Below are 25,516 nucleotides of genomic sequence, written 5' to 3' on the forward strand. Positions count from 1 at the left end.
CTTATTCTCGCGCTCTCACACGCCGCCGCTCTTTTCGTTCCTCGTTCCATTCCCTACGCCCTTACGCCCATCATGTCTTCGGCGCGGCGGACTAGTCCTTGGGCCACCTCACTATTTCGTACGCTATGCCTCCTTGCTGCCGTCGACAGCACCTTTGCTGCTGTGGCGATCACCCCGCCCGCCACCCCTCCATCCGCCACTGCGAACGTCGTCTACTCGAACTTCTTGGGCATCTCGCTCGAACTGTCGTTCATTAACTACTACATGGGCAACACCACCGACCAGATCCCGGCGCCTTTCATCTCGTACCTCTCGACTCTACAGAAACACGCCTCAGGGAAGCCCGTGCGCCTGCGTCTGGGCGGCAATTCCATGGACAGCTCCACCTACGTGCCGAGTCAACCAGACATCGTTGAATTCACGGATCCCAACGCGAACTCGAACGACCAGCCAGTCAACTACGGACCCCAGCTATTCGATGTAATGAAGGGGGTGAGCTCCCAGGTCGGCGGTGCACAGTATCTCATAGGTAGGTATACAGCCTTAGCTGTTCGTTGCTGAAGTGTATTTGTCCACGAGGGCCCAGAATCGTTTTAGCGCGGTAGAAGACTAGCTAATTTGATTTACACCCGCTAGGTCTCAGCTTGCGAGTACCAAACAGCACTAATATTCCGCTGGTGGCCGGAGATGCGTCCAAGGCGCTTGGTGACGAGCTTGATGCATATTTGTTGGGCAATGTGCGTACTAAATTCGGCAATCGGCTTCGCTGCAGAGTGCTGAACTTGTTATTGCACTTAGGAGCCGGACTTGTACACCGGGCATGGCCAACGGCCCTATCTTTCGAACTACACGACGCAGGACTATATAGGCGTATGTGCAGGTGTCATTGGGATTTGAGAGGCACTGATAATCGGCTTCTTTTCTCTAGGATTACTCGGTCGTCTTCAATAGTCTGAAGGCGACGCCACAAGGCGATGTCCTTGATGAGGACAAAATCGCCGGCCCCACCATCTGTTGCGCCTGGGTAATTGACGCTCCAATGACGCAAATTAACTACATTCTAATTTACGATCGTCCCATGCAGAACCTTGCAAGCGTCCTCCAGTCCGGTTGGTTCGATCAATACAAGCAACAACTCAAATACATCACCCTTCAACACTACCCTCAGGACACATGCTCAGGCCACCCGCACTTCGGTATCGAGTGGTACCTCGTCCACTCTAATACCGTAGGTCTGGCACAGTGGCAGCAGGATGGCATCCAGATCGCCAAACAGGCAAATAAGCCGGTTCTGATGGACGAGTTCAACAGCATATCATGCGGTGGCACCGACGGCATCTCGAACGTCTTCGGTGTCTCGCTGTGGACCACAGATTACGCCCTGCAGATGGCCGCCGTAGGCTATGCCGGCGCATACCTTCACACCCGCGAGCGCGGCGTCACCTACAACCTGTTCGATCCGCCGGCTGGCCCTGCTGGAAATGCCGGCGCGTGGACTACAAACGCACCCTACTACGGCATGCTGCCCGTCTACGAGGCCCTTGAGTCGTCTAGCGGCAGTCGCGTCGTGGACCTGAACGTCAAGAACGGAATGTACGACGCCACGCAGGTCCACGCCGCTTACGCCATCTACGACGGCGCCGACAGCACCGTCCGCAGCCTCGTCGTCATCAACTATAAGAACGCCTCGGGCACGACGTCCGACTACGCCATCGACCCGTCATTCATCCCCGCAACCAACAGCAGCATCACCATCCGCACCCTCGCCGCGCCCTCTGTCGCCGAGAGAACGAACATTGCTTGGGGCGGACAGACCTGGGCAGGCGTGGGCGACGGGAACCCGGTGCCAGCGACGTTCGCAGGCAGCGTCCCGGACAAGACTATCGCTTGCGCCGGCGGGTGCACCATCCAGGTCCCGGGCCCTGGTCTCGCTGTCATCTTTGTCGGTAATAATCCCGCGAACAGCGCGAACGCGACGAGCAACAACGGTGCCCATAGCAGCAGTACAGGGGCGAGTTCACCGACACACACCACCAACTCGGGCACGGGTAGGACGGCGAGTGGAATCGCGACTGTCGGCCTGTTCAGTATTCTTGTTGCATTCTTGATTCATTTACAATGACCTCTCGCCGCTTTATAATGCTGTTAGGACAGAGATTCCTGTTTCAGTTCGTTATTACGTTCTTCTTTGGTCGGTCTGAGAGGTCCTGGACTCTTATGTAGACACACTAGGTGTGTCGTTACTATACCTGCATACCCGCAGATTAGCGGAGACTCATCCGACTTTTGCTTCTGCTTCACTGTTACATAGGACTGCGTGACGCATTCCTGGGATCAACGCTGCCTGTCATAATTCATCCTCAGCATCATGTCTCTGCACACGCTCATGAAGTGCTGTGTTGCGAACATGCCGACATCTTCCCGTGGTAGACGCTCAAGCGCTCAAGTAAGTACGTGCGTCACGATCTCCTTCAAGTGGCACCTTCGAGCTTTCGACTTGCCCACGCTGATCAGTCCGAGTTCGGACGTGTCGCCCACCAACCATGACATACACTTGTGATCTCTCCATTGTCTAAGCTGCGCCTTCCAGGTTTCATCATTGCACCCGACACCTTCTTGAAGTTAATGATCGAGGAAACTTGGAAGTGTGCCAGGTGACCATGCAACGGGTGGAGAAAGTGGCCAGTCTGCCGGCTAAATTTGCACGTTCCTGCCGCTGGGTGCGTCGGTTGCAATTCCCCGCAGTCATTTTAAACCCCACGCGCTCAATCCCACCAGTGGTGGCGCCCTAGTGGGTCATGAGAGGAGGAAGAGATGCATATGATTTCTAGTCCATCACGGCGAAGCGGAGTGCTTATATGAGCGTCCCGTTAGATTCAAGGCAAGCGATATCCTGACCAGCTATCCTCCCTAGCTGCAGGCTGTCCCTCACCAACTCGAACCTAGTGCCGCGATCTGCAGAGGATCAACCGTACGCCCTCGCCACCGCCACACCTCGGTTCCCCATGAGCCGCAAGCCGTCGCTCCCGCCTGGGGTGCCCTTCCTCTTCAAGCTTCTGCTTGTCGTTTCCGCGCCGCCGTTTGCGGTGTACGCCCTCGCGCGTGTAGCTACTTCCCAAGACGTTGTCCTGCCCACCTGGGCCTGGATTTTGGCTGAGATCCTCAGTGGCCCTCTCGCGCTCACCGCACGCGTATGGTGGAAGTACAGCTCCTTCCGGCGTGGGGCCGAGCGCCTGGGAGCGGTGATGCCCCCAGAGATGGTTGGCCACTGGATCGGGAACTTAGATCTATTGACCCGTATCTTGGACGCCTTCGAGAACGGCTATCCTTGTGAGTGGTTTCGCGGTTCGCGTCGGCGTAACAGCTAGCTGACTACAATTTCGACGTCAATGACAATGTATCCTCCTGCAGCTGATATGTTCGATGTTGGCTTCGGAGAGTGCGGGCCTATTCTACGGTTTAGCCTGTTCTGGGACATGCAGTACTCGACCAAGGACCCCAACATTGTGAAGGTACGCGCGCGTCTGCAGAGCACATCTTATGTGGTTAAGCGAGTCTGTAGACTGTCCTAGCCACGGACTTCAACAACTATGAGAAAGGTAGTTATACCTCTCTCATGCTCGGCTCTTCCCATTTGATGACACTTTTATGCAGGCGAAATGTTCCACGACTTCACAGACTCGTTGTTCGGCACTGGGGTGTTCAATGCTGATGGTATGTACCCCCTCCCTCTCTGTGTAGGGCCGTGACCCACTATGCTGTTTAGGCGACATGTGGAAGTTCCATCGCTCCATGTCCCGACCGTTCTTCAGCCGGGAGCGGATCAGTGATTTCGACTTGTTCGACCGTCACGCTGGTACGTGGTACTCAGTTGCTATGCCTTCCCGCCCCCCGCCGAACTGAGAGCCTCGTAGACGTTGCCCTCGGCAAGATCAGGGAGCGCGTCCAAGCAAACATAGCCTTCGACTTCCAGGAGCTGATCGCGCGGTTCACCCTCGACTCTGCTACCGAATTCCTCTTTGGTAATTGCGTACACAGCCTGCACTCTCCCATGCCGTACCCTAAAGGCATGTCCCCCTACAACATCGTCGACGAGCCCAAGTCCATCAAGGAGAAGTTCCCGCATGCATTTGCGATGGCGCAACGCATCGTATCTGAACGTCCCCGTGTTGGTTGGCTTTGGCCGCTGAAGGAACTCTTCAAGTCGAGGACTGATGAGCACATGGCTATCGTCGACGCCTTCCTTGAGCCGCTCCTTCAGGAGGCCATTCGCAAGAAGGAAGAGCGCGAGAAGGCCGGGGCCAGTCTCGATGATAAAGAGAGTCAAGACGATGAGACGCTCCTCGATAACTTGGTGAAGCAGACGTCTGGTACGCCGAGCAATTAACTATCTACGCGTAACGCTATCACTCAACAATATGTTATTCGACAGACTACAAGATCCTACACGATGAGACTCTCAACATCCTGCTCGCAGGCCGTGATACGGTGCGTCCTCTTCCATACCTCCAGTGACATCCGGCTGCTGATGTGCTCTGCGACAAGACCGCCGCCGCCCTTACATTTGGCGTCTACTTGTTGTGTCAGCACCCACACGTTCTCAAGCGTCTTCGCGAAGAGATTGTTGAGCATGTTGGTTACCAACGACGCCCCACCTACGACGATGTTCGCAACATGAAGTACCTCCGTGCCTTCTTGAACGGTCAGTGTGTGTTGAATGTACCAAGATGATCGGATGATCTCATACGGTCTTCTCCAGAGACGCTCCGGCTCTACCCTTCTGTGTAAGTCCTCACGGATGTCAATCAGGTCCCCGCTTACCTCTCGCGCGCCCTACAGGCCGTTCGATATCAGGCGGGTGTCTCCATTCAACTGTCTGACACCCGTCCATTCTCTGACCTATCAAACAGGTTCTCTATCAAAGAAGGCACCTTGCCGAACCCCGACCCCACGGGCAAGCCCATCTACATCCCTCCTAAGACCGCGTAGGTTTGAGCTCAGCCCGAAAGTAATAGTCATATTCAGTCATATTGCGTCCCAGCATCTCGTATTCTATCTTCAACATGCACCGTGACCCAGTCTACTGGGGTCCAACTGGTACGGCACCATTCATCATCGCATTCCTCCGCTCAACCTCTGACCTAATGTCCGCTCCCAGCGCAAGAATTTGATCCTGACCGTTTCCTCGATGAGCGTGTTGGAAAGTACCTAGTGCCAAACCCCTTCATCTTCCTTCCGTTCAATGCCGGACCTCGAATCTGTTTGGGGCAACAGGTCAGTCACTTACCGCCCACGCTCCCCGATTGTAGTAAGAGACACTGACTTCCTCTTCACGTCACAGTTCGCCTACAACGAGATGTCGTTCTTTATGATTCGCCTGCTCCAGAACTTCTCGTCCATGGAACTCGACCTTACCGCCCAGCCTCAGGACTCGCGCCCGCCTCCGGAGTGGGCGACGGAAGGTGAGGGCCGCAAGGCCAAAGAGCAGATCGCCCCCAAGTCCCACTTCACCCTCTACGCTAACGTAGGTGGATCCTTCAATTTCGCGTTGACTGACATTGACCGCGTTGGACCTGTTCAGGGTGGGTGTTGGGTCAAGATGGGCGTGGCTGAAGCGTGAATATAGCATCGGGCAGTACAAGGAACGCGATGTTTGTGAAGTTATCTGTAAGCGTAAACGAAGAATCAAAGAATGCTGTAACCACATGTCTACCCTTCGCCTTATTGTTTTAATATATCCTCTCGACCTTGCGCTCGTAAAAGCTTGAGACGTGGGCAGTAACGGGAAACAGCATACTGCACGGATACCTACATATCATTTACTCTAGTAGTGTGGGTGACCGAGAGGTGGAGTGTGCATCGGAGCGCCCGTGTATTGAGCCCAAGATCCGGAGCAACCTGTGAGATCGAGTAGATCGATGTGACCCAAGTCCGCGCAACAGACCGAGTCAGGCTCGACGCATCTGCGCGCGGTATATCTACTCTTTGCACACAACTACCACCACCACCACCCTTATCTGGCTGCTCTACTGTTCCTCTATTCGCGCGAGGAGGCCGTTTACCGCGATCAACACACCACCGACCTCGTCTATGGCTCCCAAGGCGGACGCGCCTGAGACGGCGGAGCTCATCGAGCTCTTCAAGAAGATCGGACTAACGCAGTCCAAGGCGGCGGAGGCAGCCAAGAGCGCGAAGAGCGCGAGCACGCTCAAGGGCATCATCGAGTCGCATGATCTCGTCAACAAGGACTTGGACGAGAAGCAGGCTGTATTGCTTGCGGCGCTCGCTGTGCAAGGAGCCAAGCTTGGGGATGGGGAGCGGAGCTACGCTGTTGCTGGCATCTTGGATGGTCGCTTGAAGACGACCGACCAAGTCGCGGGTGAGCGCGATCTCTCTGGCTCTCGCGCGAGCTCGAGATGTAACCTTTTCCATGCGATAGAGGCGGCTAAGTACCTCGATGCACACCCCCTTCCTGTCGACGCGGCGGATTTCAACAAGAGCACCGGTGTCGGTAAGTACACCCAGTAGTAGCATCTATGTCGTACATACAGTGCTGAATATCCGTTTCATCAGGTTTCAGCATTACCGCTGAGCAACTCGCGGCCCGTGTAACCGAGTACATCTCGTCCAGTGCATACACAGGATGGAACAATTTGGGTGCCGCTATCGGCGGTCTGAAGAATACAGACCTTCGCTGGGCGAATGCGCTTGAACTGAAGAACGCCGTGGAGAAGGCGTTCACAGAGAAATTCGGGGCGAAGCAAAGCGGGAAGCCGGCCGCGAAGGTACATATCCATGTCTTTCCTTCCAAAATATGCACTGAGCACACCATCCGCAGGAAGCGAAGAAAGAGCCTACCAAGGGCACCCCTGCTGTCACATCCGAGCCAGGTCCCTCTGCGCCATCGGCTCGTTCAGTCTTCGAGGAAGGCTTCCTTGGCCACCTGCACAAGGTTGGCGAAAACCCCCAAATCCACCCCCATCTACGCGAGCAGCACCTGTCTGCCACGAAGGGCATTGTCCACACTCGATTCCCTCCGGAGCCAAACGGCTTCCTGCACATCGGCCATTCAAAGGCGATCTTCGTGAACTTCGGGTACGCCGCACATCACGGTGGCCACTGTTATCTCCGATATGACGATACCAATCCGGAAGCAGAGGAGGGAAGGTTCTTTGAGAGTATTCTGGAGACTGTTCGATGGCTTGGGTATGAGCCTTGGAAGATCACGTATTCAAGCGACTACTTCGACAAGCTCTACGAGCTTGCCGTAGAATTGATCCGCCGAGACAAAGGATATGTCTGCCACTGCACAGGTGAGTATTGCGCCTTTCGTGTCAAGTTGGTTATATCAACGTCGTCATAGCGGAGGAGATTTTCGCGAACAGAGGTGGAGAGGATCGTGGTCCTCGGAGAGCTTGCGCACACCGGACGAGACCCGTCGCGGAGTCTCTAGCAGAGTTCGAGAAAATGAAGAACGGCGAATACCAGCCCGGCCAGGCGATCTTGAGAATGAAGCAGGATCTCGAGTCCGGAAACACGATGATGTGGGACTTGGTGGCCTATCGTGTTCTCCTCACCCCTCATCATAGAACACACGACAAGTGGAAGATCTATCCAACATATGACTTTACGCACTGTCTGTGCGATAGCTTCGAGAACATCACGTTGGTGCCTCTTACTCGTGTCCTATCAGAGAGGTATTGATGATACATTATTTCCTCAGCCACTCCCTATGCACAACGGAGTTCATCGCCTCCCGCGAGTCATATGAGTGGCTATGTGATGCTCTTGAGGTCTACAAGCCCCGTCAGTCCGAGTATGGTCGGCTCAACCTTACTGGGACAATCATGTCAAAACGGAAGATCCTCGCACTTGTCAAAGAGGGCCACGTTCGTGACTGGGATGACCCCCGCCTGTACACCCTCATCGCCCTTCGTCGTCGTGGTATCCCGCCCGGTGCCATCCTCTCATTCGTTAGCGGACTGGGTGTCTCCACAGCACCCTCAAATATCCAGACCGTCCGCTTCGAGCAGGCAATCAGGCAATATCTCGAAGGCAGTGTCTCTCGCCTGCTCATGGTACTGCGTCCGCTGAAAGTTACCATCGAGAACCTTCCCGAGGACTTCCTGTTGTGGCTCGAGAAGCCGCTTCACCCGAAGGTCCCGGAGCTGGGTGTTTCGAGGGTTCCCCTCACGCGTACAATCTACATCGACGCAGACGACTTCCGTTTGGAAGACTCCAAGGACTACTTTCGTCTCGCTCCGGGGAAGACAGTTGGTCTCTTCCAGGCCCCGTGGCCCGTCACCCATGTCTCCCACAAAACTGATCCCGCCACCGGTCAAGTCGTCGAGATCGTCGTCCGCGCAGAGAACGAGGGCGCACCCAAGAAGCCCAAGGCATTCATCCAGTGGGTTGCAGAGCACCGGCCGTCGGGCAGCCCCGTTGTCGTCGACGAGACACGCATCTTCCACCAGCTGTTCAAGAGCGAGAACCCGTCCGCGGCGGTGCCCGACTTCCGGGCGGACATCAACCCGGACTCGCTCGAGGTCGTCAGGGGCGCGATGGTCGAGGTCGGCTTCTGGAATCTCGCAAAGAAGGCGTACGCGGACGCGAAGGCGGAGGGGAAGAAGCGCACGGACGAGGCACTGAAGAAGAGCGCGAGTGCCACGGGCCCCGTCGTCGAGGGCGCGCCGACGCACGAGCATGACGACACGCCCAAGGCGACGAGCGAGCAGCTTGTCGGAAAGGAGGTGATCAGGTTCCAGGGCTTGCGCGTGGCGTACTTTGCGGTGGACAAGGAGGCGAAGCTGGCGTGTCTCGAGGATGGGATCGACGCTGGTCGCAAGGATGGAGATTACCTTGTGCTGAACAGAATCGTAAGCCTGAAGGAAGACTCGGGCAAGGCTGCATAAATCACATAACGTAGATGAACCATGGCGTCAGTGTTGAAGTCCTCACGAGATGTACAATGCTTTTACTCCTGCTCGAGGGACGACGTTGGGGTCGTGATACGGTGGCGCGACATGTTCACACGCCGATCCAGGGTGGCGCTGCTGTGATGTTGTTCAGAGGTGCTTACAGGCTCTCGACACCATGCAGCTAAGTAGCTAACCTTGGATGCGGAACGACGGGTATCTCGGACCTCACTTCGCTCTGTGCTCCTGTGCCTTGCCAGGTATAGATATACTATGTTGTCCTAAGAGCTTCAAGCAAAGGATGATCGACGCTTGCGGCTTGGATGACGTTCTGTGTGGTGAGTGCACTGCGACTTGGAGTGATTCATAACCCTCACGGCTTCTTCATGGCGTTCGCGCAACCGCGGCAGTATGTATAGTAGGTACGCGTGATTTATTGCGGTATAGCGTATTTCATGGTTACCAGTATGTCTGACGTCGACCTTCGCTCAGGGTCTTCTTCTGACCAACCACTGTATTTATCTCACATGCAGTAGATTCAATGTTGCTTGCCTACACATTCCAATACTCCAAGGATATGACCTCTCAAGACGTTTCTTTCCGGCGAGTACTCTGGTAGGCTACCCAAATACTAGGCTCACGTCACCGCCGCGCGACCTTATGCCCCGCATCGTAGAAGTTATGTCGAGGCAATGCCTGCTTAGCTTTTGCTGTTAATATACTGATCCTATCTGTCAAGGTGTAAGTCCGTGGCAGCTGAACAACCAAAACAGCTCCAGAACTACTGTCTCGCACTTCCAGCGTACGCTACTCGTCGAATCGTAGCCGATTGACCCGCGTCGGTAACAAGGGAAGACCAAGGTGGTATTAGATCGCTATTCAGGTGTGGACGTTATGATTCTAATCCCGTTCTTTGTGTGTTCTGCTATCATTGAGCCCTTGCAAACCGTGATCCCGACAGTGGTTTGCATAGCCACATACGCCCGTCACAATCGAAAGAGTCTTCGGGAGATCCTCAAACTATCTCCAAGCTACGATATCTGAAAATTGTCACGCCACCGCACGACCTGGAGAGGCTGCGGCATGTAGTGGAATCTTCTCTCCGAGCTCGACGAAAAGTTTCGACATCGTCGCGACATGCTCCCGACGTGCATACAAATGCCGAGCAAATCAGTCTTCCACACAATCAACATCCAGCACATAAAAGCAGCAATGGAACAGCAGAAACAGTAATTCCAACCATGTCGGCACAGTCGCTACTGCCTGCAGGCATGTCCATCCCTGGAGCTGAGCAGCTATTTATTCAGACCATGCGAGACACTATCATGGCTAACTCCTCCACTAGTGAGTTCTTAGTTGCCTCACTGGTAGTTAGACCTGCTAGTCATAATGCTGCGAAGTGGCCGCTGTAACCCTGCTCATGTATGACATATGTCTTACGTTTTCTCAAGAGGTCCGTCAGACCCCGCTCTCCCGTCGTGTTTGCCGTGTCTTGATTCCTGATGGGCTTTGGTGGAATCTCTACAGGTCGAATTTGTCTGGCGGTAAGTTGGGTAGACAGAACAACGATGGGTCATAGCATAACGCGTCGGTCTGACACTGTCTTGCCGCAGAGCTCGTTGGACAGGCACGAAAATCCTCTATCTTGTCGTCAGATACTATGGCCTGTTTGCAATCTTGTGAGTTCCCTCCGGATGATAGTACATAAGTGGTTTGAATTACGAGATCCAGATTATTCTTTGCTGGTACGAGCTTCTGAAACTGGGAAGTGGACGCTTCACTGAACTTTTACAGTCAATTCTAGCACCACCACTCCGTTCGCGGTATGTCAGGCTTCTCCCGAGTCTCAATTTACGCATGCTGATGCGACTTGTCATCGTGACAGTTGTCAGTCGTTCTGTCAGAACATGATGTTAGAAAACTGATGAACACGAACTAGATGCAGAGGCTGGGCTTATTTCGAGGCGTTGTGAGTTAATGACCGTATATGCCTCGTTCTCTTCTATACCTGTTGCGATGTTTGGCCGCAGTGGATCAACTGCAATCATCATGCTCCTAAGCGAGGCGCTGTTTATGCTTCGACTATGGAGCACATACGGCAGGAGCGTGAAAGGCGAGTGTGTACCATCAGCAGAAATCGCTTGTAACTCATTTTCGCACATTTGCTTGACCGGTGTTAGTCGCAGCTGTCGTCATGACCTGTTTCGCTGGTGAGTCGAGTCATGATCAAACGCGTACCGATATACTCACGATCGCGTAGTAGAGATCACGGTATGCTTCTTTAGCCAGAAAAGAAAAGAGGCATCTATGTATAATTTGTATGCAGACGGCACTCGCAACGGGTATTACTGAGGCACGCAAGATACGAGCTATGCCACGCCCATCCGATCTTCTCATCCCGGGTTGTTTCAGTTTTGCCCACATTTCGCTGGCAGACACTCTACCAGCTTGGTGAGTGGTGTCTGGTACTGCCCGCAAGCTGCCCATCTGATTACGTCAATGTCAAAGGGTTGTCTTCTGTGTTGTATCCGGTGAGTCCCTACTTCTGGAGAACACCCGTTGTTGCTCATGACCTCCACGCTACTATGGATACCTTCAGTCTCTTATTTTGCTTTGATGATTCGCAAGTTAGTCACTAGTGAAGCATTCAAGCTCGACCTCTCCAAAGCTAGGCGCAATCCGTTGACGAGGTGGTCTGAAGTGCAAAGATTCAGTCCACTTCTATTCCTGCTCGTCAGGGATGGCGTCGCCCACTTTTCCATGTGAGCGCTGCAGTGGTACCTTGCATGGTCTACGGGAGTAAACCAATTGCTGCTCTTGCATACAGGATGTTCTGTCAGTCTCCACGTCACTTGCACAACCAACAATTACCTAGCCTCCTCGCTAACTCTATCGAATGTGACCCGTTGCAGTGATAAAGATTTTCAATCTGTCCATCGTGATATGCTTTAATGGCAGAGCCGTCCAGAGTCTAGGATTTGGGTAAGTGCATTCAGCGCCTCCACAGACCTAAGATGAATGTATGTACACACGCAGGTGGATTATAGCTGTCGATTCAATATCGGTGAGACCGTCTCTCTGTATCACAGGGTTCAATGACGAGAATACTTCATTGAGGCCTCAAAGCTTGCTCTGAACCTTCGCGGATTCATAATGGGAGACGAGGCTGAACCGACCACCGATCAAAGCACGATTCGATTCGACCACCCACTGGTCCGATCCGATGAGAGTCACATTGGGCTTTCCGGCGGCACGGAGTCACATCTTGGAACTGCTTCAATGGCCTAGGCAGCTTGCACTTCGTCATGCGCGTCCCCGGTGGGTAGGGTGAAGGCGGACGTTCAGGAGACAATGTATGCTATGATTTCGTGATGATGTGCTGTAATTGCTAGTGGAATTTCCCTTGTAGTTCACTGTAACGTTGACTGGTCTGAAGCGTGAGGCTAGGAGGCCGAGAAGGGTTGTCTGCAAGCACTTTCAGAGAACCTAACAGCCAAATACTGGTCGGATCACGTGGGCAGGAAGGCAGAGCGCGTTCGCGTCAAGGCAGCAGCACTTGCATGCTTAGTCTGCGCCCGCCTGTTGCTTGACTCTGACTTAACTTCTGGACCTACACTGTCTGATAATGTGCTGAGACTGTCTACTACGATCTGTGAAGTGACCAATACTTGCCATGATTACGTTCACGCCCCTCTCGGGTCCCGCTCGCTCTGCTCGCACAGTCCCATTGGCGTACTTGCTACAGGTCGACGATGTACGCATACTTCTTGACTGTGGATCTCCAGACTGGTGCCCAGAAACCACTCAAGATGGCACAGAGGAGAGCGAATTAGCCCCATGGGAGAAATATTGTGATTCTCTGAAGGAGTACGTATTTCTCGCCCTATGTGAACCGTGCTTCATGAATATGTTTGTGTTGTTCAGGTGTGCATCCTCCGTAGACCTCGTGCTGCTATCTCATGGTGATCTATCTCACTGTGGATTGTATCCCTATGCACATGCGCATTGGGGTCTCACTGCTCCTGCGTATACCACGCTACCTGTACAAGCTATGGCAAGGGTTGCCGTAACCGAAGACGTTGAAGGCATTCGCGACGAACAAGACGTAGGAGATACAACGGAGGCTAAGGGGACCCAAGAGTCCTCCAGCGAACCATCCGGCTCTCCTGTACTTGGTGAGAATGTCTCTTCTCCACCACCTTCCTCCGAAGGAAAGCGGCGCAAGAATGTTGCTACTCTTCAAGAAGTTGTCGACGCCTTTGAGTCTGTGAATGTCTTGAGGTATTCTCAGCCATGTCACCTACAAGGTATGACCGTTGTTCGGGTTTTGTCGATGCGCGAGGCTCAAGCTTAGCTGGGACATAGGCAAGTGCCAGGGTTTGACTATCATCCCCTTCAACGCTGGTCACTCTCTTGGAGGTACCATCTGGAAGATTCGTTCTCCCTCGGCTGGTACTATTCTCTACGCCGTCGATATGAATCACATGCGGGAACGACATCTGGACGGCACTGTTCTCATACGGCAGGCTTCTGCTGGTGGTGGAGTCTTCGAGAGCTTGGCAAGGCCGGACCTCTTGATCACCGACGCGGAGCGCGCCAACGTGACCACAGCTCGTCGCAAAGACAGGGACGCCGCTTTGCTAGGCAAGTTCACTAACAAGTCCGGAGACGACCGTGCAGCTGACGATGACCATGCTTGACTGCGGCTATCTCTTTAGATTGTGTCACCGCAACTCTATCGTCACGCAATTCTCTGTTGTTGCCATGCGATGCCAGTACCAGAGTCCTCGAGTTATTAGTCTTGCTTGATCAGCACTGGAACTACTCTCGGCTGAAATACCCGATCTGTCTGCTGTCCCGTACGGGTCAGGAGATGCTCACCTTCGTTCGCAGTATGATGGAATGGTTCGGCGGCACGATCAGCAAGGAGGATGTTGGTGAGAACGGCGAGAACGGAAGGCGTGACCGACGAAGACGCGACGATGATCACGACGAAGAAGCATTAGGGGCCTTCGCCTTGCGCTTCAAGTACGTTCGCTCATATTGTAGAACACTGTTCCATATGGTCTATGCTTACTTGCGTCATGCCGCCAGGCACGTCGAGTTCTTCCTGAGCCCTCAAGCTCTCATGTCGACGTACTCGTCGAAAGACCCCAAGCTAATACTTGCCGTACCGGCCACGCTCTCTCATGGTCCCTCGCGCGCGATCTTCGCAGAGTTTGCGGAGATTCCTGATAACGTCGTCCTTCTCACTGGGCGAGGAGAGCCGGGCACACTGGGCCGGCTGCTTTTTGACAAGTGGAATGATTCTCAGCGCGAGGAAGCGAAGTGGGACCGAGGAAAGATTGGCAACAACATCATGATGGATGGGGTCCTTCGCCTCGAGGTACGCATGCGTCTTCGTTCAGCCATTCCGTATAGCCCTTGCCAAGACGAGTCTTAATATTGCCTGTGGTACACGAATGATACATGCAGATGCACTCCAAGGTGCCACTCCAGGGCGAGGAGCTGGAAGAGTACCTTGCGAAAGAGCGCGCGGCGCGGGAGAAGGCCGCAGCGCAACAAGCTGCGCTCGCGCGCACCCAGCGCATGCTTGAGGCAGACGAGGCCGAGAGCGAGTCTGAAGACGATACCGACGAGTCGGGCTCGGACTCGGATGAAGAAAGCGAGGTGGAGCGCACGCTCGGTGAAGACTTCATGGACACCGCCGAAGAAGGCAAGCCTGTGCGAACTGGGCGCACGAATGGCCGCCGAAAGCGGAAGCGCGCCGAAGGCGGCGGCGCGGACGGGGACTGGGTCGTAGGCGGAAACGAGCCCGAGGACGGGGCGGTGACGCGCATATCATTTGATATCTACTTGAAAGGGAACGTCACGAAGGCGACGTCGTTCTTCAAGAGCGCGGAGGGGCAGACGCAGCGGTTCAGGATGTTCCCGTATGTGGAGAAGAAAAGGAGGGTGGACGAGTATGGCGAGACAGTCGATGTCGGAATGTGGCTGAGGAAGGGGAAGGTGTTCGAGGAGAGTACGGAGAGCGAGGAGTCGAAGGAAGCAAAACGGCGGAAGGAGGAAGAAGAGGCAAAGGTAAGGCTACTCATGACTTGACTTCACGACAATGTTGACCAGCCTCGCAGAAAACGCCTCGAGAGCCGCCGTCAAAATACGTGACATCCGTTGCGGAAGTGCAACTCGCATGTCGATTGTTCTTCGTCGACTTGGAGGGTTTGAATGACGGACGTGCGGTGAAGACAATTGTCCCTCAGGTCAACCCTAGGAAGATGGTGAGTAACATGCGCCTGCCAACGTCCGCGGAATCCCCATGCGTTGTCGCTAGATTCTGGTGCATGCACCACAAGCTGCAACAGATGCTTTGATTGAGAGCTGTGCAAGTATCAAAGCCATGACCAAGGAGATTTACGCTCCTCCCCAAGGCGAGACTATCCAAATCGGTCAACACACGAATAGCTTCTCGATATCACTGAGCGATGAGCTCCTGGCCTCCCTCAAGATGTCCAGGGTAAGCTGCATGAACCTCAGGCTCTCGTTCATCTGACAGAGCATGTGCCGTAGTTCGAGGATAACGAAGTTGCCTATGTCTCTGGTCGCGTGTCCAGCCTGGCATCGTCAACCATCCCAGTACTGGAGCCGGCAGCAATCACTCACTTCCAACCGGCATCTGCCCCGCACCAGCCACTTCGTGGGCGGATGCTCGGCTCACGGCCGACACAGGCTCTGCCGCAATCGACCATGATCGGCGAGCTCAAATTGACTGCGTTGAAGACGCGTCTAGCGTCGATCGGCGTGCAAGCTGAGTTGGTCGGAGAGGGTGTCCTGATCTGCGGCGCGGCCGCAAAGAAGGGGGCGGGCGTCGGTCTGGACTCTCTTGGCGATTCTGTAGCAGTCAGAAAGACTGCACGCGGTCGGGTTGAAGTGGAGGGCTCGGTGTCGGATGTTTATCACACCGTTCGTAGAGAAGTATATAGTCTCCTTGCACTCGTCGCGGGATGAGGCGTATCACGAGCTGTTGTACTTCACGGGTTATTGGAGCTCGAATGCTACCACATTTGCTCATCATATACTCGATGGTCATGGAGATGACCAGGGACGGCGCCCGAGAGGGTGAGAGATATCTGACATCATCTCTTCTTCCCACACTCCCTGGAATGACAGATAGAAGCTGCCGAACTGAACTGGGTAGCCACTCGTCGCATTCCCGCTCAGTGTCCATTCTAATGGACATTTTGAGCTTGTGCCTCGGAACCCGTATGGCCTATGAACGCGAAACTGGAGTGAACAATTGAGTCGGCGGAGTAGCAACGGTGCCACTCGGATCTAAGTAGCGTCCCCGTGGCCAACAACCCCGTGCAAAGAGGAGCCACAGACTTTGAATGGTCAGTCGATCATCTGACGCACTGTCGCCCCTGGTAGAAAAGGTACGGCTATGTCCATCCCGATCCCGCCGGACGCAACGACTTGTGTGTGTCCGAAGATTGGGCTCGTATCAATGGTGCCTTTCGCTCACCACCTATCCCAGTACCATAGTGCATCCCCGTGCGCACACAACGGCTCTAAGCTCGAGATCGTGATCAGGCGAGGAGATTGAGCGATTGACAACCAACATTGGTGCGTATCGTCTCCTTACAACCTATGTACCGTCCGTCTCAAGGCATTCCAGAAGCCACATATCCGTTTACAACCGGACGTCTGGCGAGTTGCTAGCTCTATACCAATGCCCAAATCGTTGGTGTCCAGGCTGCCGCCTGGGTTGCCCCTCATCCTTCAAGCCCTCTCCATCAACGCTCTTCCAGTTGCAGTCATCATCACAGCCTCTCGTTTCCTCTACATTCACAACAATGTGAAGATCCCGACGACTCTTGTGGTACTGGCCGCGTTGGTCAGTATCCCCGCTGTGTACGCAGCCCGTATCATATACAGGAGCTGGAGCATCAAACGGCGAGCCGCCCGCATGGGAGCCGTGTTGCCACCGGTCTGGAAAGGGAAGTCCTTCGGTAGCTTGGACGTACTCAAGTATGGCCTTGAGTTGGTCCGTAAGGGTTACCCCGGTATGTGTCAGCGTTTCGGCGCGCTCCATATCACAGTCGCTCTTTGAGCTCTAATAACGAATACACAGGAGACGGCTTTTGGGATAGGATCGACGAATTTGGCGGTTTGCACTCGATGAATGTCCTATGGGACCTTGTCCATATCACGACGGATGCTCACATATTGAAGGTAGAGTACCAATTTGTTGGATGGACACTGCAGCGTACCCATTGATGGTCATAAGACGGTGCTCGCGACGGACTTTCAAAGCTTTGAGAAAGGTACATCAAAGCAGATTGTTGTATTGCAAGGCCGAGCTGAGCTTTCGGGCAGGCGACATGTTCAGGGATACCATGAACTCTGTGCTCGGCGTTGGGGTGTTCAATGCGGATGGTGAGTCGACTTAGCTATACGGTCTGGGCGAGAGATCAATATGCAGACTTACCTTGTAGGCGAGCTTTGGAAGTTCCATCGCTCCATGACTCGGCCCTACTTCAGCCGCGATAGGATCTCGCATTTTGAAATGTTCGACCGTCATGCAGGTATGGCAGCTTCCCACATCCTCTGGCGGCCGTTGACGAGCCCGATGTAGATCTTGCGCTGAAGAAAATGAAGGAACGCTTCCGCGGCGGGCATGCCATCGACTTTCAGGACCTCATCTCGCGCTTCACGATGGACAGCGCTACGGAATTTCTCTTCGGCAGCTGCGTCGACAGTCTGAAGTCGGACCTGCCGTACGCCTACAACGATCCCCTTGCCCTCGGGATCGTGCGGTCGCAGAGTGCGGCGGATAGATTTTCAGCAGCGTTTGCTGCTGCCCAGGAAGTCATTGCGATGCGGTCACGCATAGGCTGGACTTGGAGATTGAAGGAGCTTTGGACCGACGCATCGAAAGAGCACATGAAGGTCGTCGATGAGTATTTGCAGCCTATCCTAGAGGACGCCATCCGTAAGAATCGCAACTCAAATGGCAAGGGGCAAGCCGAAGCAGATGAAAACGAGACGTTGCTGGATCACTTGGTCAAGTACACAGATGGCGAGTCTAGTCTCTTGCTCTGTAATCTAGGTCTGTTCTGATGTCTCATATGGTCAGACTTCAATGTGCTCCACGACGAGACATTGAATATCATGATTGCCGGAAGGGATACGGTATTAAGATCGATGCATTGATGTTATGTCTGGATTTAATCTCTTTCTTGTGGCAGACGGCAGCGACGTTGACATTCGCGATTTATCTGTTGTGCCTGTACCCTGAGGTGTTCAAACGCCTCCGCGCTGAGATCCTCGAGAAGATAGGGCCTACTCAAATGCCAAATTTCGATGACATCAGGACTATGAAATACCTGCGGGCTGTGATCAACGGTAAGCCGCGCCTGTTGAGGTTCCTTAGCCTATGATTGCTGAAGCTCCTGCAAGAAACGCTGCGATTGTACCCCATTGTGTGCGTAGTATTCGGTCTCATTATCAGCGACGAGGCCTGATGCGTCATGTTCCTGCTAAGACCGTTCAATATCCGGTGAGTTATCCAGCGTCCGCCACTTGCAATGTAATTGAGTTGCTTGAAGCGTTGCTACTCGTGACACAACTATTCCAAATCCAGACCCTACCAAGCCACCGATCTTTGTTCCTGCCAAAGTCGGGTGAGTTTTGCAAAGCCTCCGGCGTTTTTGTGCACTCAACTCATTCTGGTGACAGTGTTGCGTATTCGGTCTTTTTGATGCATCGCCGCAAAGACTATTGGGGCCCGGACGGTAAGTCTGCCTGTACAGTCCCTCGTGCAGCATGGCAATGATTTGTCGCGTGACCAGCCTTGTACTTCGATCCCGACCGATTCCTCGACGAACGTCTGAACAAGTACTTCACTGGTAACCCATTCATCTTCCTGCCTTTCAACGCCGGACCGCGTATCTGTCTCGGTCAACAGGTATGAGTATATGATCCGATGGAATCTAGATATCTCATCCATTGTATGTGCGGCAGTTCGCATACAACGAGATGTCGTTCTTCCTCATCCGCCTTCTGCAAAACTTCTCCCACATGGAGCTTGACCTCAACGCTCAGCCTCCGGATGCGCGCCCGCCGCCGGAATGGGCAGGGGCCGAGGGCCAGCGCGGCGCGGAGAAGATCGTGCCTAGGATGCACCTAACGCTCTATGTCCATGTACGTCACTCACCTGACAGTCAGCTTCTCTTCCTCTCTTAATCTGCTATTGAAGGGCGGCCTTTGGGTGAAGATGACTGAAGCGGAGCGAACTGCGTGAGTGCGAGCGTGTGGAATGAAGACTCAGACTGCGAAGAATATCTTCCGATACCGCTCAGACGGTGACACTGCATACTTGGGGTACTTTGATCTCCTGTACGATTATGTTTCCTACCTCGGATTATTGTCTCATTCTACTCTGCCGCGTTACAGCTGTCCATAGGCTATCACCCTTATTTTGCCCACGTAGCCTACTCGGCGGTCGTAAGTCTAGGCCTTGAAAGAATTTCATTGATAGTTTGCTTCGGTTGCGCGTACTGGTCAGAAGTCAACCCGAAACTCATGTACAATATTGCTGGCGCATGCTCCTCGATATCACCGAATTCAAGCTGCGGGTGTATGCGTGCGTGATGTTCCCCTGTCGCATGCTATCCCGATTTGTAGCTTGTTTGCTGTGATCATTGTGTAAGTATCTTCTTGGTCGGGTGCGGTCGCTAGTATAGCAAGCGCTGAGGGAACCGCAGTACAAAGTTGTTCCGACACTGCCCGTATGTCCCAGTGTCGGTGATATACTATAAGTACGCTGATTGATTCGCTAGTAGATAGTCTCCTCCTCCAGACTACCTAGACCGGCAGAATTTCTTGCCGACCCTAGTGCATCGATATGCGCTCCCCCTCGTCCAGGATTCCCCCTGGACTTCCTTACGCTCTGCGATTTTTGGTGGCGCGATTGGCGCCGGTCACCGCTGTCGTGATCGTACTACGAGTGGGGCAGGCTCAAGGCATCATCCACATCCCAGCCGTTTGGCTGGCAATTTCTGCTGTGCTCAGCATCACGCTCCTGGTTGCCGTACGCGTCGTCTATTCGAAATATGATCTACAGCGGCGTGCGGCCCGTCTCGGTGCCGTATTACCGCCCAGTTGGGAAGGGAAGTCGATTGGCAATATCGACCTCCTCCAGTACGGCATCGAGAGATGGAAGAACGGCTACATCGGTATGCGTGTCGACGACATCCTTTCTCCGACTATGTTACTCACGGTGCACTTCATCGTTGTCAGGCGATGGCTTCTGGGAGAAGTGCGAGGAACTTGGCGGCATCCATTCGGTGACTCTGTTCGGGGAGCTGATGTATGTGACTACGGATGCGAATATCATCAAGGTATACCCATAGTATCCGAGGGTCTCAAGTCAGATGCTGATATTATTACAGGCTATGCTTGCTACACAATTTGAGGAATTCGTCAAAGGAGATCGATTTGGCGAAACGATGAACGACGTTCTCGGTGAAGGTGTCTTCAACGCCGACGGTATGTATCCCATATGTGCATGATGTTGTCAGCCGGCCGCTCACCTAGTTTCCGGCAGGCGATTTGTGGAAGTGAGCCTTAACGTTGGATGTTTTGGTCGAGTAGCGCGATTGAGCAGGACTTGCAATTTGTGTTGTCAGGTTCCACCGTACGATGACCCGTCCCTACTTCACCAAGGATAGGATCTCGCATTTCGATATGTTCGATCGGCATGCAGGTATACTCGCCCCTTGTGGTGTTATGGAGGAACTGCTAAAGGTAGTACAATCACACAGACCTTGCCATCCGAAAGATGAAGGAACGCTTCCGAGATGGTCGCGCCCTCGATTTCCAAGAGCTCGTCTCTCGTTTCACTCTCGACAGTGCCACAGAGTTCTTGTTTGGCAACTGCGTTCACAGCTTGATGAACGACTTACCCTACGCATACAACGACCGTCGTTCTCCGCAAATCGCGCAAACAGCGTCAAGCGCATCTACCACATTCTCTCAAGCTTTCACAGGGGTACAGGAGGCTCTTGCAGTGCGCCTACGCATCGGCTGGAGTTGGATATTCGCAGAGATGTTCAAGGACACTACGAGAAAACACATGGAGGTCGTATCTGCGTACGTTCAGCCCATCATAGAGGAAGCGTTGAGGAAGAAGCGAAGTGCTATCGGCAAGGATGAAAAGGTGACGGAGGACGAAGAGACACTGTTGGATCATCTGGTCAAGAAAACAGAAGGTGACGGGACCGCCCGCGAATACGAGACAGAGTTGTAACTTGTGACTGACACGGCGTGATGCAGATCCTACCATCCTCCACGACGAGACGCTGAACATCATGATCGCAGGTCGCGATACGGTAAGCTCCAAGTTGTTGAATATCGACGCCCATCTAATCCTCGACGCCTGTCGTAGACTGCGGCTACCTTAACGCTCGCGGTGTATCTCTTGTGTTTGTATCCCGAAGCCTTCAATAAGCTCCGAGCAGAGATCATGGAGAAGATCGGTCCAAAGCAGATGCCAGGCTTTGATGATATCCGGAACATGAAGTATCTGAGAGCCGTCATTAATGGTGAGTAGTGCGCTACCTGCCGATATATTATGTTGTTAAAGAATGATACACAGAAACGCTACGGCTATATCCTATAGTGTGCGTATTCTCTGTGTTGTCATTATGCTAGTGGCTTACAATATGAATGACACTCTCAAGACCATTCAACGTCCGGTGTGTAGAGCGAAAACTTGCTAGGAATTTTTTGCGACTGACATGGTTGATGAAGCGTTCCTACACATGATACGACCGTACCAAACCCCGACCCGTCTCAGCCTCCGATCTTCGTCCCTGCTGACATCAAGTGCGCACGCCGATGAGAGTTCTCTTGCGCTTCCCCTTTGACATCCACTTAGCCTTGCATACTCTGTCTTCATGATGCATCGCAGGAAGGACTACTGGGGTCCAGATGGTATTCCCATCTCTTATTAGTCGAAGGGATACCTGCTACTAAAGCTTGGGCACCAACAGCGGCGTACTTCGATCCTGAACGCTTCTTGGACGAACGTCTGAACAAGTACTTCACCGGCAACCCATTCATCTTCCTTCCGTTCAACGCCGGACCTCGTATCTGCTTGGGCCAGCAGGTACGTCCTGCGAATGATTCGTGAGGTCGAGCAGTGTTTGCGGTGGTGCTCACGCCCCTCCTTGCCAACAGTTCGCGTACAACGAAATATCGTTCTTCCTCATTCGTCTGCTGCAGCACTTCTCGCACATGGAGCTCGATCTGGATGCGCAGCCGCCTGAAGCACGGCCGCCTCCCGAATGGGCCAACGACGAAGGACATCGTGGCAAGGAGAAGATTTCCCCCAAGGTACACCTGACGCTCTACGTGCAGGTATGTGCTCCGCTCTCATGTCCAACACACCAGTCTGTTCTCTGAACTCGACACGCGTTTCTAGGGTGGTCTCTGGGTCAAGATGACTGAAGCAGACCGAGATGACTAGGTTGGGCTAAGTGGCTCAGCCAGCAAATAAAGGAGGCCCTCAAACATACTTTACGGTCGGGCTAGTACTCAGTACATTGACCTGTTGATAGCTCGGACTAGCTTCCGTGCACAGGTTTCCTATTGCTTCCGTTGGAGCAAGCCATCGGCTGGCATATAATAAAAACCCCTCAACTCAGGCTTGAATAGTATTTGATGCGGGTTGGCCGACCCCTGTATGGCGTTCGCTGCTCGTGTGTGTGCATCCATATTGTACACATGTCATGGCAAGCGCATAAAGCACTGCAGTACAATGTTCTCCTAGGACAGCCTCGGCGGATGTTACTTCGACTACACCATACAACCGCCGTTCGTAAGATAAGTTAAAGTCTCCTGCTTGTTCCCTTCGGACTGTTTGGCCGCGTCGGACAACGAATTTAGGGTGTTGAAATGCGTTCACTTTCACGCAGGTTGCCCACTGGCCGCCTCCCGCCTGCGATTCTTGGGCGTTCAGCGGGGCAGCGGCGATGGTGGCTGCGCGTCCTCCAGGCCTATGGCGTGCTATACATTGCGACGACCCTCTGTGCGCTCGCCGTTGTGCTAGGCAACTAAGGCATGCTAACCCTGGTTGTGGCGCGCATCGTCTACGCGAAGTACGACCTCAAGCGTCGCGCCGCTCGTCGCGCCGCTCGTCTTGCCGTGCTACCTCCTAGCCGGGAGGGAAAGTCGATCAGCACCATAGACATCTTGGCACATGGCATCGAGAGGTGGACGAACATGCAGGAGTAGCCTACAACGAGGTATGCAAAAAGCTACTGAGCAAGCGGGGAGAAAGTTGACTTAATGTTATAGACCTGGCCATTCGCAAGTAGAAACGCTTTCGAAACAGACATGCGCTCGAATTCCAAGACCTTGTCTCCGTACCCTAACTCTTCTAAGCCTACAACCTTCGTTCCTGCTGGTGTCAAGTGCGTTAGGCGTCCGAACAGGCATTTCACCGGCCATTCGTTCATCTTGTGTTCAACGCCAGCCCCAAAATCTGCATTGGCCAGCATGTACTTCCCTACGATGCCGAGCGTTGATAGTGATGCTCGCGCGGACTCCCTGCTGGCAGTTCGCGCACAATGACACTTCCGCATTCGATTGCTGCAGCACTTCTCGCACACGAAGCTCGATCTGAATGCGCGGCCGCCTGAAGCACGGCCGCCTCCCGAGTAGGCCCACAACGACAGCCATCGTGGCAAAAAGATGATCTTACCCAAGTCGCATCCGACGCTCTACGTGGATACGTCTTCTGATACCATGGCCGCGATGTGAAATCCTGACGTTAACAGGGCGGCCTCTGGAGGAAGATGTCCGAAGCAGATCAAGGAGCCTAATCAGGCGCAGCTCGCCACAGCTCGTAAGTAGATCAATCGAATGAAGCAAGACCACAGATCACCTTCAGCGAATATGCTGTCTCCAAAGCGTAGGTACCTTCATCTAGCGTGTCTAGCGAATATATATATCGTGGACGCGTGTACTGTAAGAGGAGAGGATTGCTGCATGCGGTATCAACGCATGTCAATCAAGGAGACTGCCTTTGAAGCGCCCGTGTCCTGTCCATGCTGAGCTGCCTCGCCTTTGCACGTCACTTTGCGTCTCTGTGCTGCAGCATCGCATCTAAGGACGTGTCGTGTGAGTCACGACCGACCGCAGTTGGAAAACCACGTCGCTCGGGGTCGTGTGGGGAGGGCGGAGTGTCAGAGGATGCGTCGGCGCTGTCCGATGGAGGACGAGCAGCGCCACGTTGCGGAGCTTCAAATAGGCCGGGACCTCACACGCAACCTCCCGCCAACCAAACTTGTGCCAGTCGCTCCTGCTCTCTCGTCTCGCCCCCACACATCGTCCCTACGTTTCTTTCCTGCCTTTCCTCCTCGTACCGCAACAATGGGTCTCTCCGTCTCCCGGCTTCTTTCCGGCCTCTTCGGCAAGAAGGAGATGCGTACGTATCGTCCATCGATGCCAGCGCGACGTGTAGCTAATCAAGTCTTTCGTTCGTACCAATGCTAAGGTATATTGATGGTCAGTCGCGTCGCGTCGCCTTCATGCGCTGTACGCGGAGTATTGAACATCTCTCTAGGTTGGTCTGGACGCCGCTGGTAAGACCACCATCCTGTACAAGCTCAAGTTGGGCGAGATTGTTACCACTATCCCTACAATTGGTCAGTGGACCTGGGCTGCCTATCACACTATCCTTGTCCTGACATTCATGGCTGGCGAAACAGGTTTCAATGTTGAGACTGTCGAGTATAAGAACATTTCATTCACCGTGTGGGATGTCGGAGGACAGGACAAGATCCGTCCCCTCTGGAGGCATTGTACGTCTGCGTCATCTGATGTGTCTTCCGGGCCCTCGTATTCTCATCCTTGACCCTCCCTGTAGACTTCCAGAACACTCAAGGTATCATCTTCGTCGTCGACTCCAACGATCGGGAACGTATCTCGGAGGCCCGTGAGGAGCTCCAGCGGATGCTCAACGAGGATGAGCTCCGTGATGCCCTACTGCTCGTTTTCGCCAACAAGCAGGATCTGCCCAACGCCATGAACGCGGCGGAGATTACGGACAAGCTTGGCCTCCACGGTCTCCGGCAGCGGACGTGGTTCATTCAGGTACGTATACTTGTCGCGTGCCCCACCACACATCTGAGGCTCACACGTTGCTTGACAGGCGGCGTGTGCGACGAGCGGAGATGGCCTGTACGAGGGTCTCGAGTGGCTCAGCGCCAACATCAAGCGACGGGTGTAAGCGGCGTCGTCGCGCGTGGGTTCCTCTTCAACGTTGCCGAACGTTCATGTCTTATGATCCTTACGATATCGAAGAGGGTTGCACTGGTTACCTCGTTTCCTCTTGCTGAGCTGTCTTCCACAGTATCCTCTCCCGTTTTCGGTTTTGATCCCCGCTTTTTCTTCTGTGCCATATAACGTAACTCGGAGTTCATTTTTCTCTTATCGTACGCACAGCTGTACGTCGATGTGCCCCTCGGTGGCCTCCAAAATGCTGTTCCGACTAGAGAAAGCATATACACTGGTATAATTAACGATTGAAACGGGTA

General features: G+C 53.8%; 7 protein-coding genes across 7 annotated transcripts; all 7 read left to right on the top strand.

Annotated features, from left to right (window-relative positions):
• Positions 1–12: 12 nt before the first annotated feature.
• DICSQDRAFT_154065 (uncharacterized protein) lies at positions 13–2,380 on the top strand. The gene is made up of 5 exons (XM_007364089.1): positions 13–529; positions 637–737; positions 799–870; positions 929–1,024; positions 1,085–2,380. Exons 1-5 carry the CDS (start codon positions 73–75, stop codon positions 2,120–2,122), a joined length of 1,764 nt encoding a protein of 587 aa, XP_007364151.1. The 5' UTR covers positions 13–72; the 3' UTR covers positions 2,123–2,380.
• A 205-nt stretch (positions 2,381–2,585) lies between these two features.
• DICSQDRAFT_179525 (cytochrome P450 monooxygenase pc-3) lies at positions 2,586–5,751 on the top strand. The gene is made up of 16 exons (XM_007364090.1): positions 2,586–2,720; positions 2,779–3,330; positions 3,412–3,512; positions 3,563–3,599; positions 3,655–3,714; positions 3,767–3,856; positions 3,915–4,370; positions 4,433–4,488; positions 4,546–4,702; positions 4,760–4,784; positions 4,840–4,854; positions 4,911–4,985; positions 5,042–5,097; positions 5,159–5,274; positions 5,342–5,524; positions 5,582–5,751. The coding sequence occupies exons 2-16, from the start codon at positions 3,006–3,008 to the stop codon at positions 5,618–5,620; spliced, it is 1,791 nt and encodes a 596-aa protein (XP_007364152.1). The 5' UTR covers positions 2,586–2,720; positions 2,779–3,005; the 3' UTR covers positions 5,621–5,751.
• A 250-nt stretch (positions 5,752–6,001) lies between these two features.
• On the top strand, positions 6,002–9,253 carry DICSQDRAFT_83442 (glutaminyl-tRNA synthetase). The gene is made up of 6 exons (XM_007364091.1): positions 6,002–6,379; positions 6,440–6,511; positions 6,574–6,785; positions 6,839–7,313; positions 7,364–7,664; positions 7,724–9,253. Exons 1-6 carry the CDS (start codon positions 6,091–6,093, stop codon positions 8,910–8,912), a joined length of 2,538 nt encoding a protein of 845 aa, XP_007364153.1. The 5' UTR covers positions 6,002–6,090; the 3' UTR covers positions 8,913–9,253.
• Positions 9,254–12,503: 3,250 nt separating this feature from the next.
• DICSQDRAFT_135076 (uncharacterized protein) lies at positions 12,504–15,935 on the top strand. The gene is made up of 9 exons (XM_007364092.1): positions 12,504–12,782; positions 12,840–13,222; positions 13,281–13,559; positions 13,634–13,943; positions 14,010–14,301; positions 14,391–14,996; positions 15,047–15,193; positions 15,247–15,429; positions 15,483–15,935. The coding sequence occupies exons 1-9, from the start codon at positions 12,589–12,591 to the stop codon at positions 15,918–15,920; spliced, it is 2,832 nt and encodes a 943-aa protein (XP_007364154.1). The 5' UTR covers positions 12,504–12,588; the 3' UTR covers positions 15,921–15,935.
• A 461-nt stretch (positions 15,936–16,396) lies between these two features.
• Positions 16,397–19,528, top strand: DICSQDRAFT_154069 (cytochrome P450 monooxygenase pc-2). The gene is made up of 16 exons (XM_007364093.1): positions 16,397–16,535; positions 16,588–16,975; positions 17,044–17,144; positions 17,200–17,236; positions 17,289–17,348; positions 17,408–17,497; positions 17,548–17,991; positions 18,049–18,104; positions 18,161–18,317; positions 18,372–18,396; positions 18,457–18,471; positions 18,521–18,595; positions 18,651–18,706; positions 18,764–18,879; positions 18,936–19,115; positions 19,171–19,528. The coding sequence occupies exons 2-16, from the start codon at positions 16,642–16,644 to the stop codon at positions 19,213–19,215; spliced, it is 1,791 nt and encodes a 596-aa protein (XP_007364155.1). The 5' UTR covers positions 16,397–16,535; positions 16,588–16,641; the 3' UTR covers positions 19,216–19,528.
• Positions 19,529–19,784: 256 nt separating this feature from the next.
• On the top strand, positions 19,785–22,614 carry DICSQDRAFT_135078 (cytochrome P450). The gene is made up of 15 exons (XM_007364094.1): positions 19,785–20,149; positions 20,214–20,314; positions 20,366–20,462; positions 20,521–20,533; positions 20,603–20,679; positions 20,738–21,184; positions 21,249–21,304; positions 21,361–21,517; positions 21,571–21,595; positions 21,656–21,670; positions 21,726–21,800; positions 21,853–21,908; positions 21,968–22,080; positions 22,152–22,334; positions 22,399–22,614. The coding sequence occupies exons 1-15, from the start codon at positions 19,819–19,821 to the stop codon at positions 22,441–22,443; spliced, it is 1,791 nt and encodes a 596-aa protein (XP_007364156.1). The 5' UTR covers positions 19,785–19,818; the 3' UTR covers positions 22,444–22,614.
• A 1,658-nt stretch (positions 22,615–24,272) lies between these two features.
• DICSQDRAFT_83452 (ARF/SAR) lies at positions 24,273–25,514 on the top strand. Its single transcript, XM_007364095.1, has 6 exons — positions 24,273–24,405; positions 24,475–24,485; positions 24,544–24,625; positions 24,689–24,781; positions 24,847–25,073; positions 25,132–25,514. The coding sequence occupies exons 1-6, from the start codon at positions 24,351–24,353 to the stop codon at positions 25,207–25,209; spliced, it is 546 nt and encodes a 181-aa protein (XP_007364157.1). The 5' UTR covers positions 24,273–24,350; the 3' UTR covers positions 25,210–25,514.
• The last annotated feature ends 2 nt before the right edge of the window (positions 25,515–25,516 follow it).

The sequence above is a fragment of the Dichomitus squalens genome (genome assembly GCF_000275845.1).
Source record: "Dichomitus squalens LYAD-421 SS1 unplaced genomic scaffold DICSQscaffold_8, whole genome shotgun sequence".
Classification (NCBI taxonomy): Eukaryota; Fungi; Basidiomycota; class Agaricomycetes; order Polyporales; family Polyporaceae; genus Dichomitus; species Dichomitus squalens.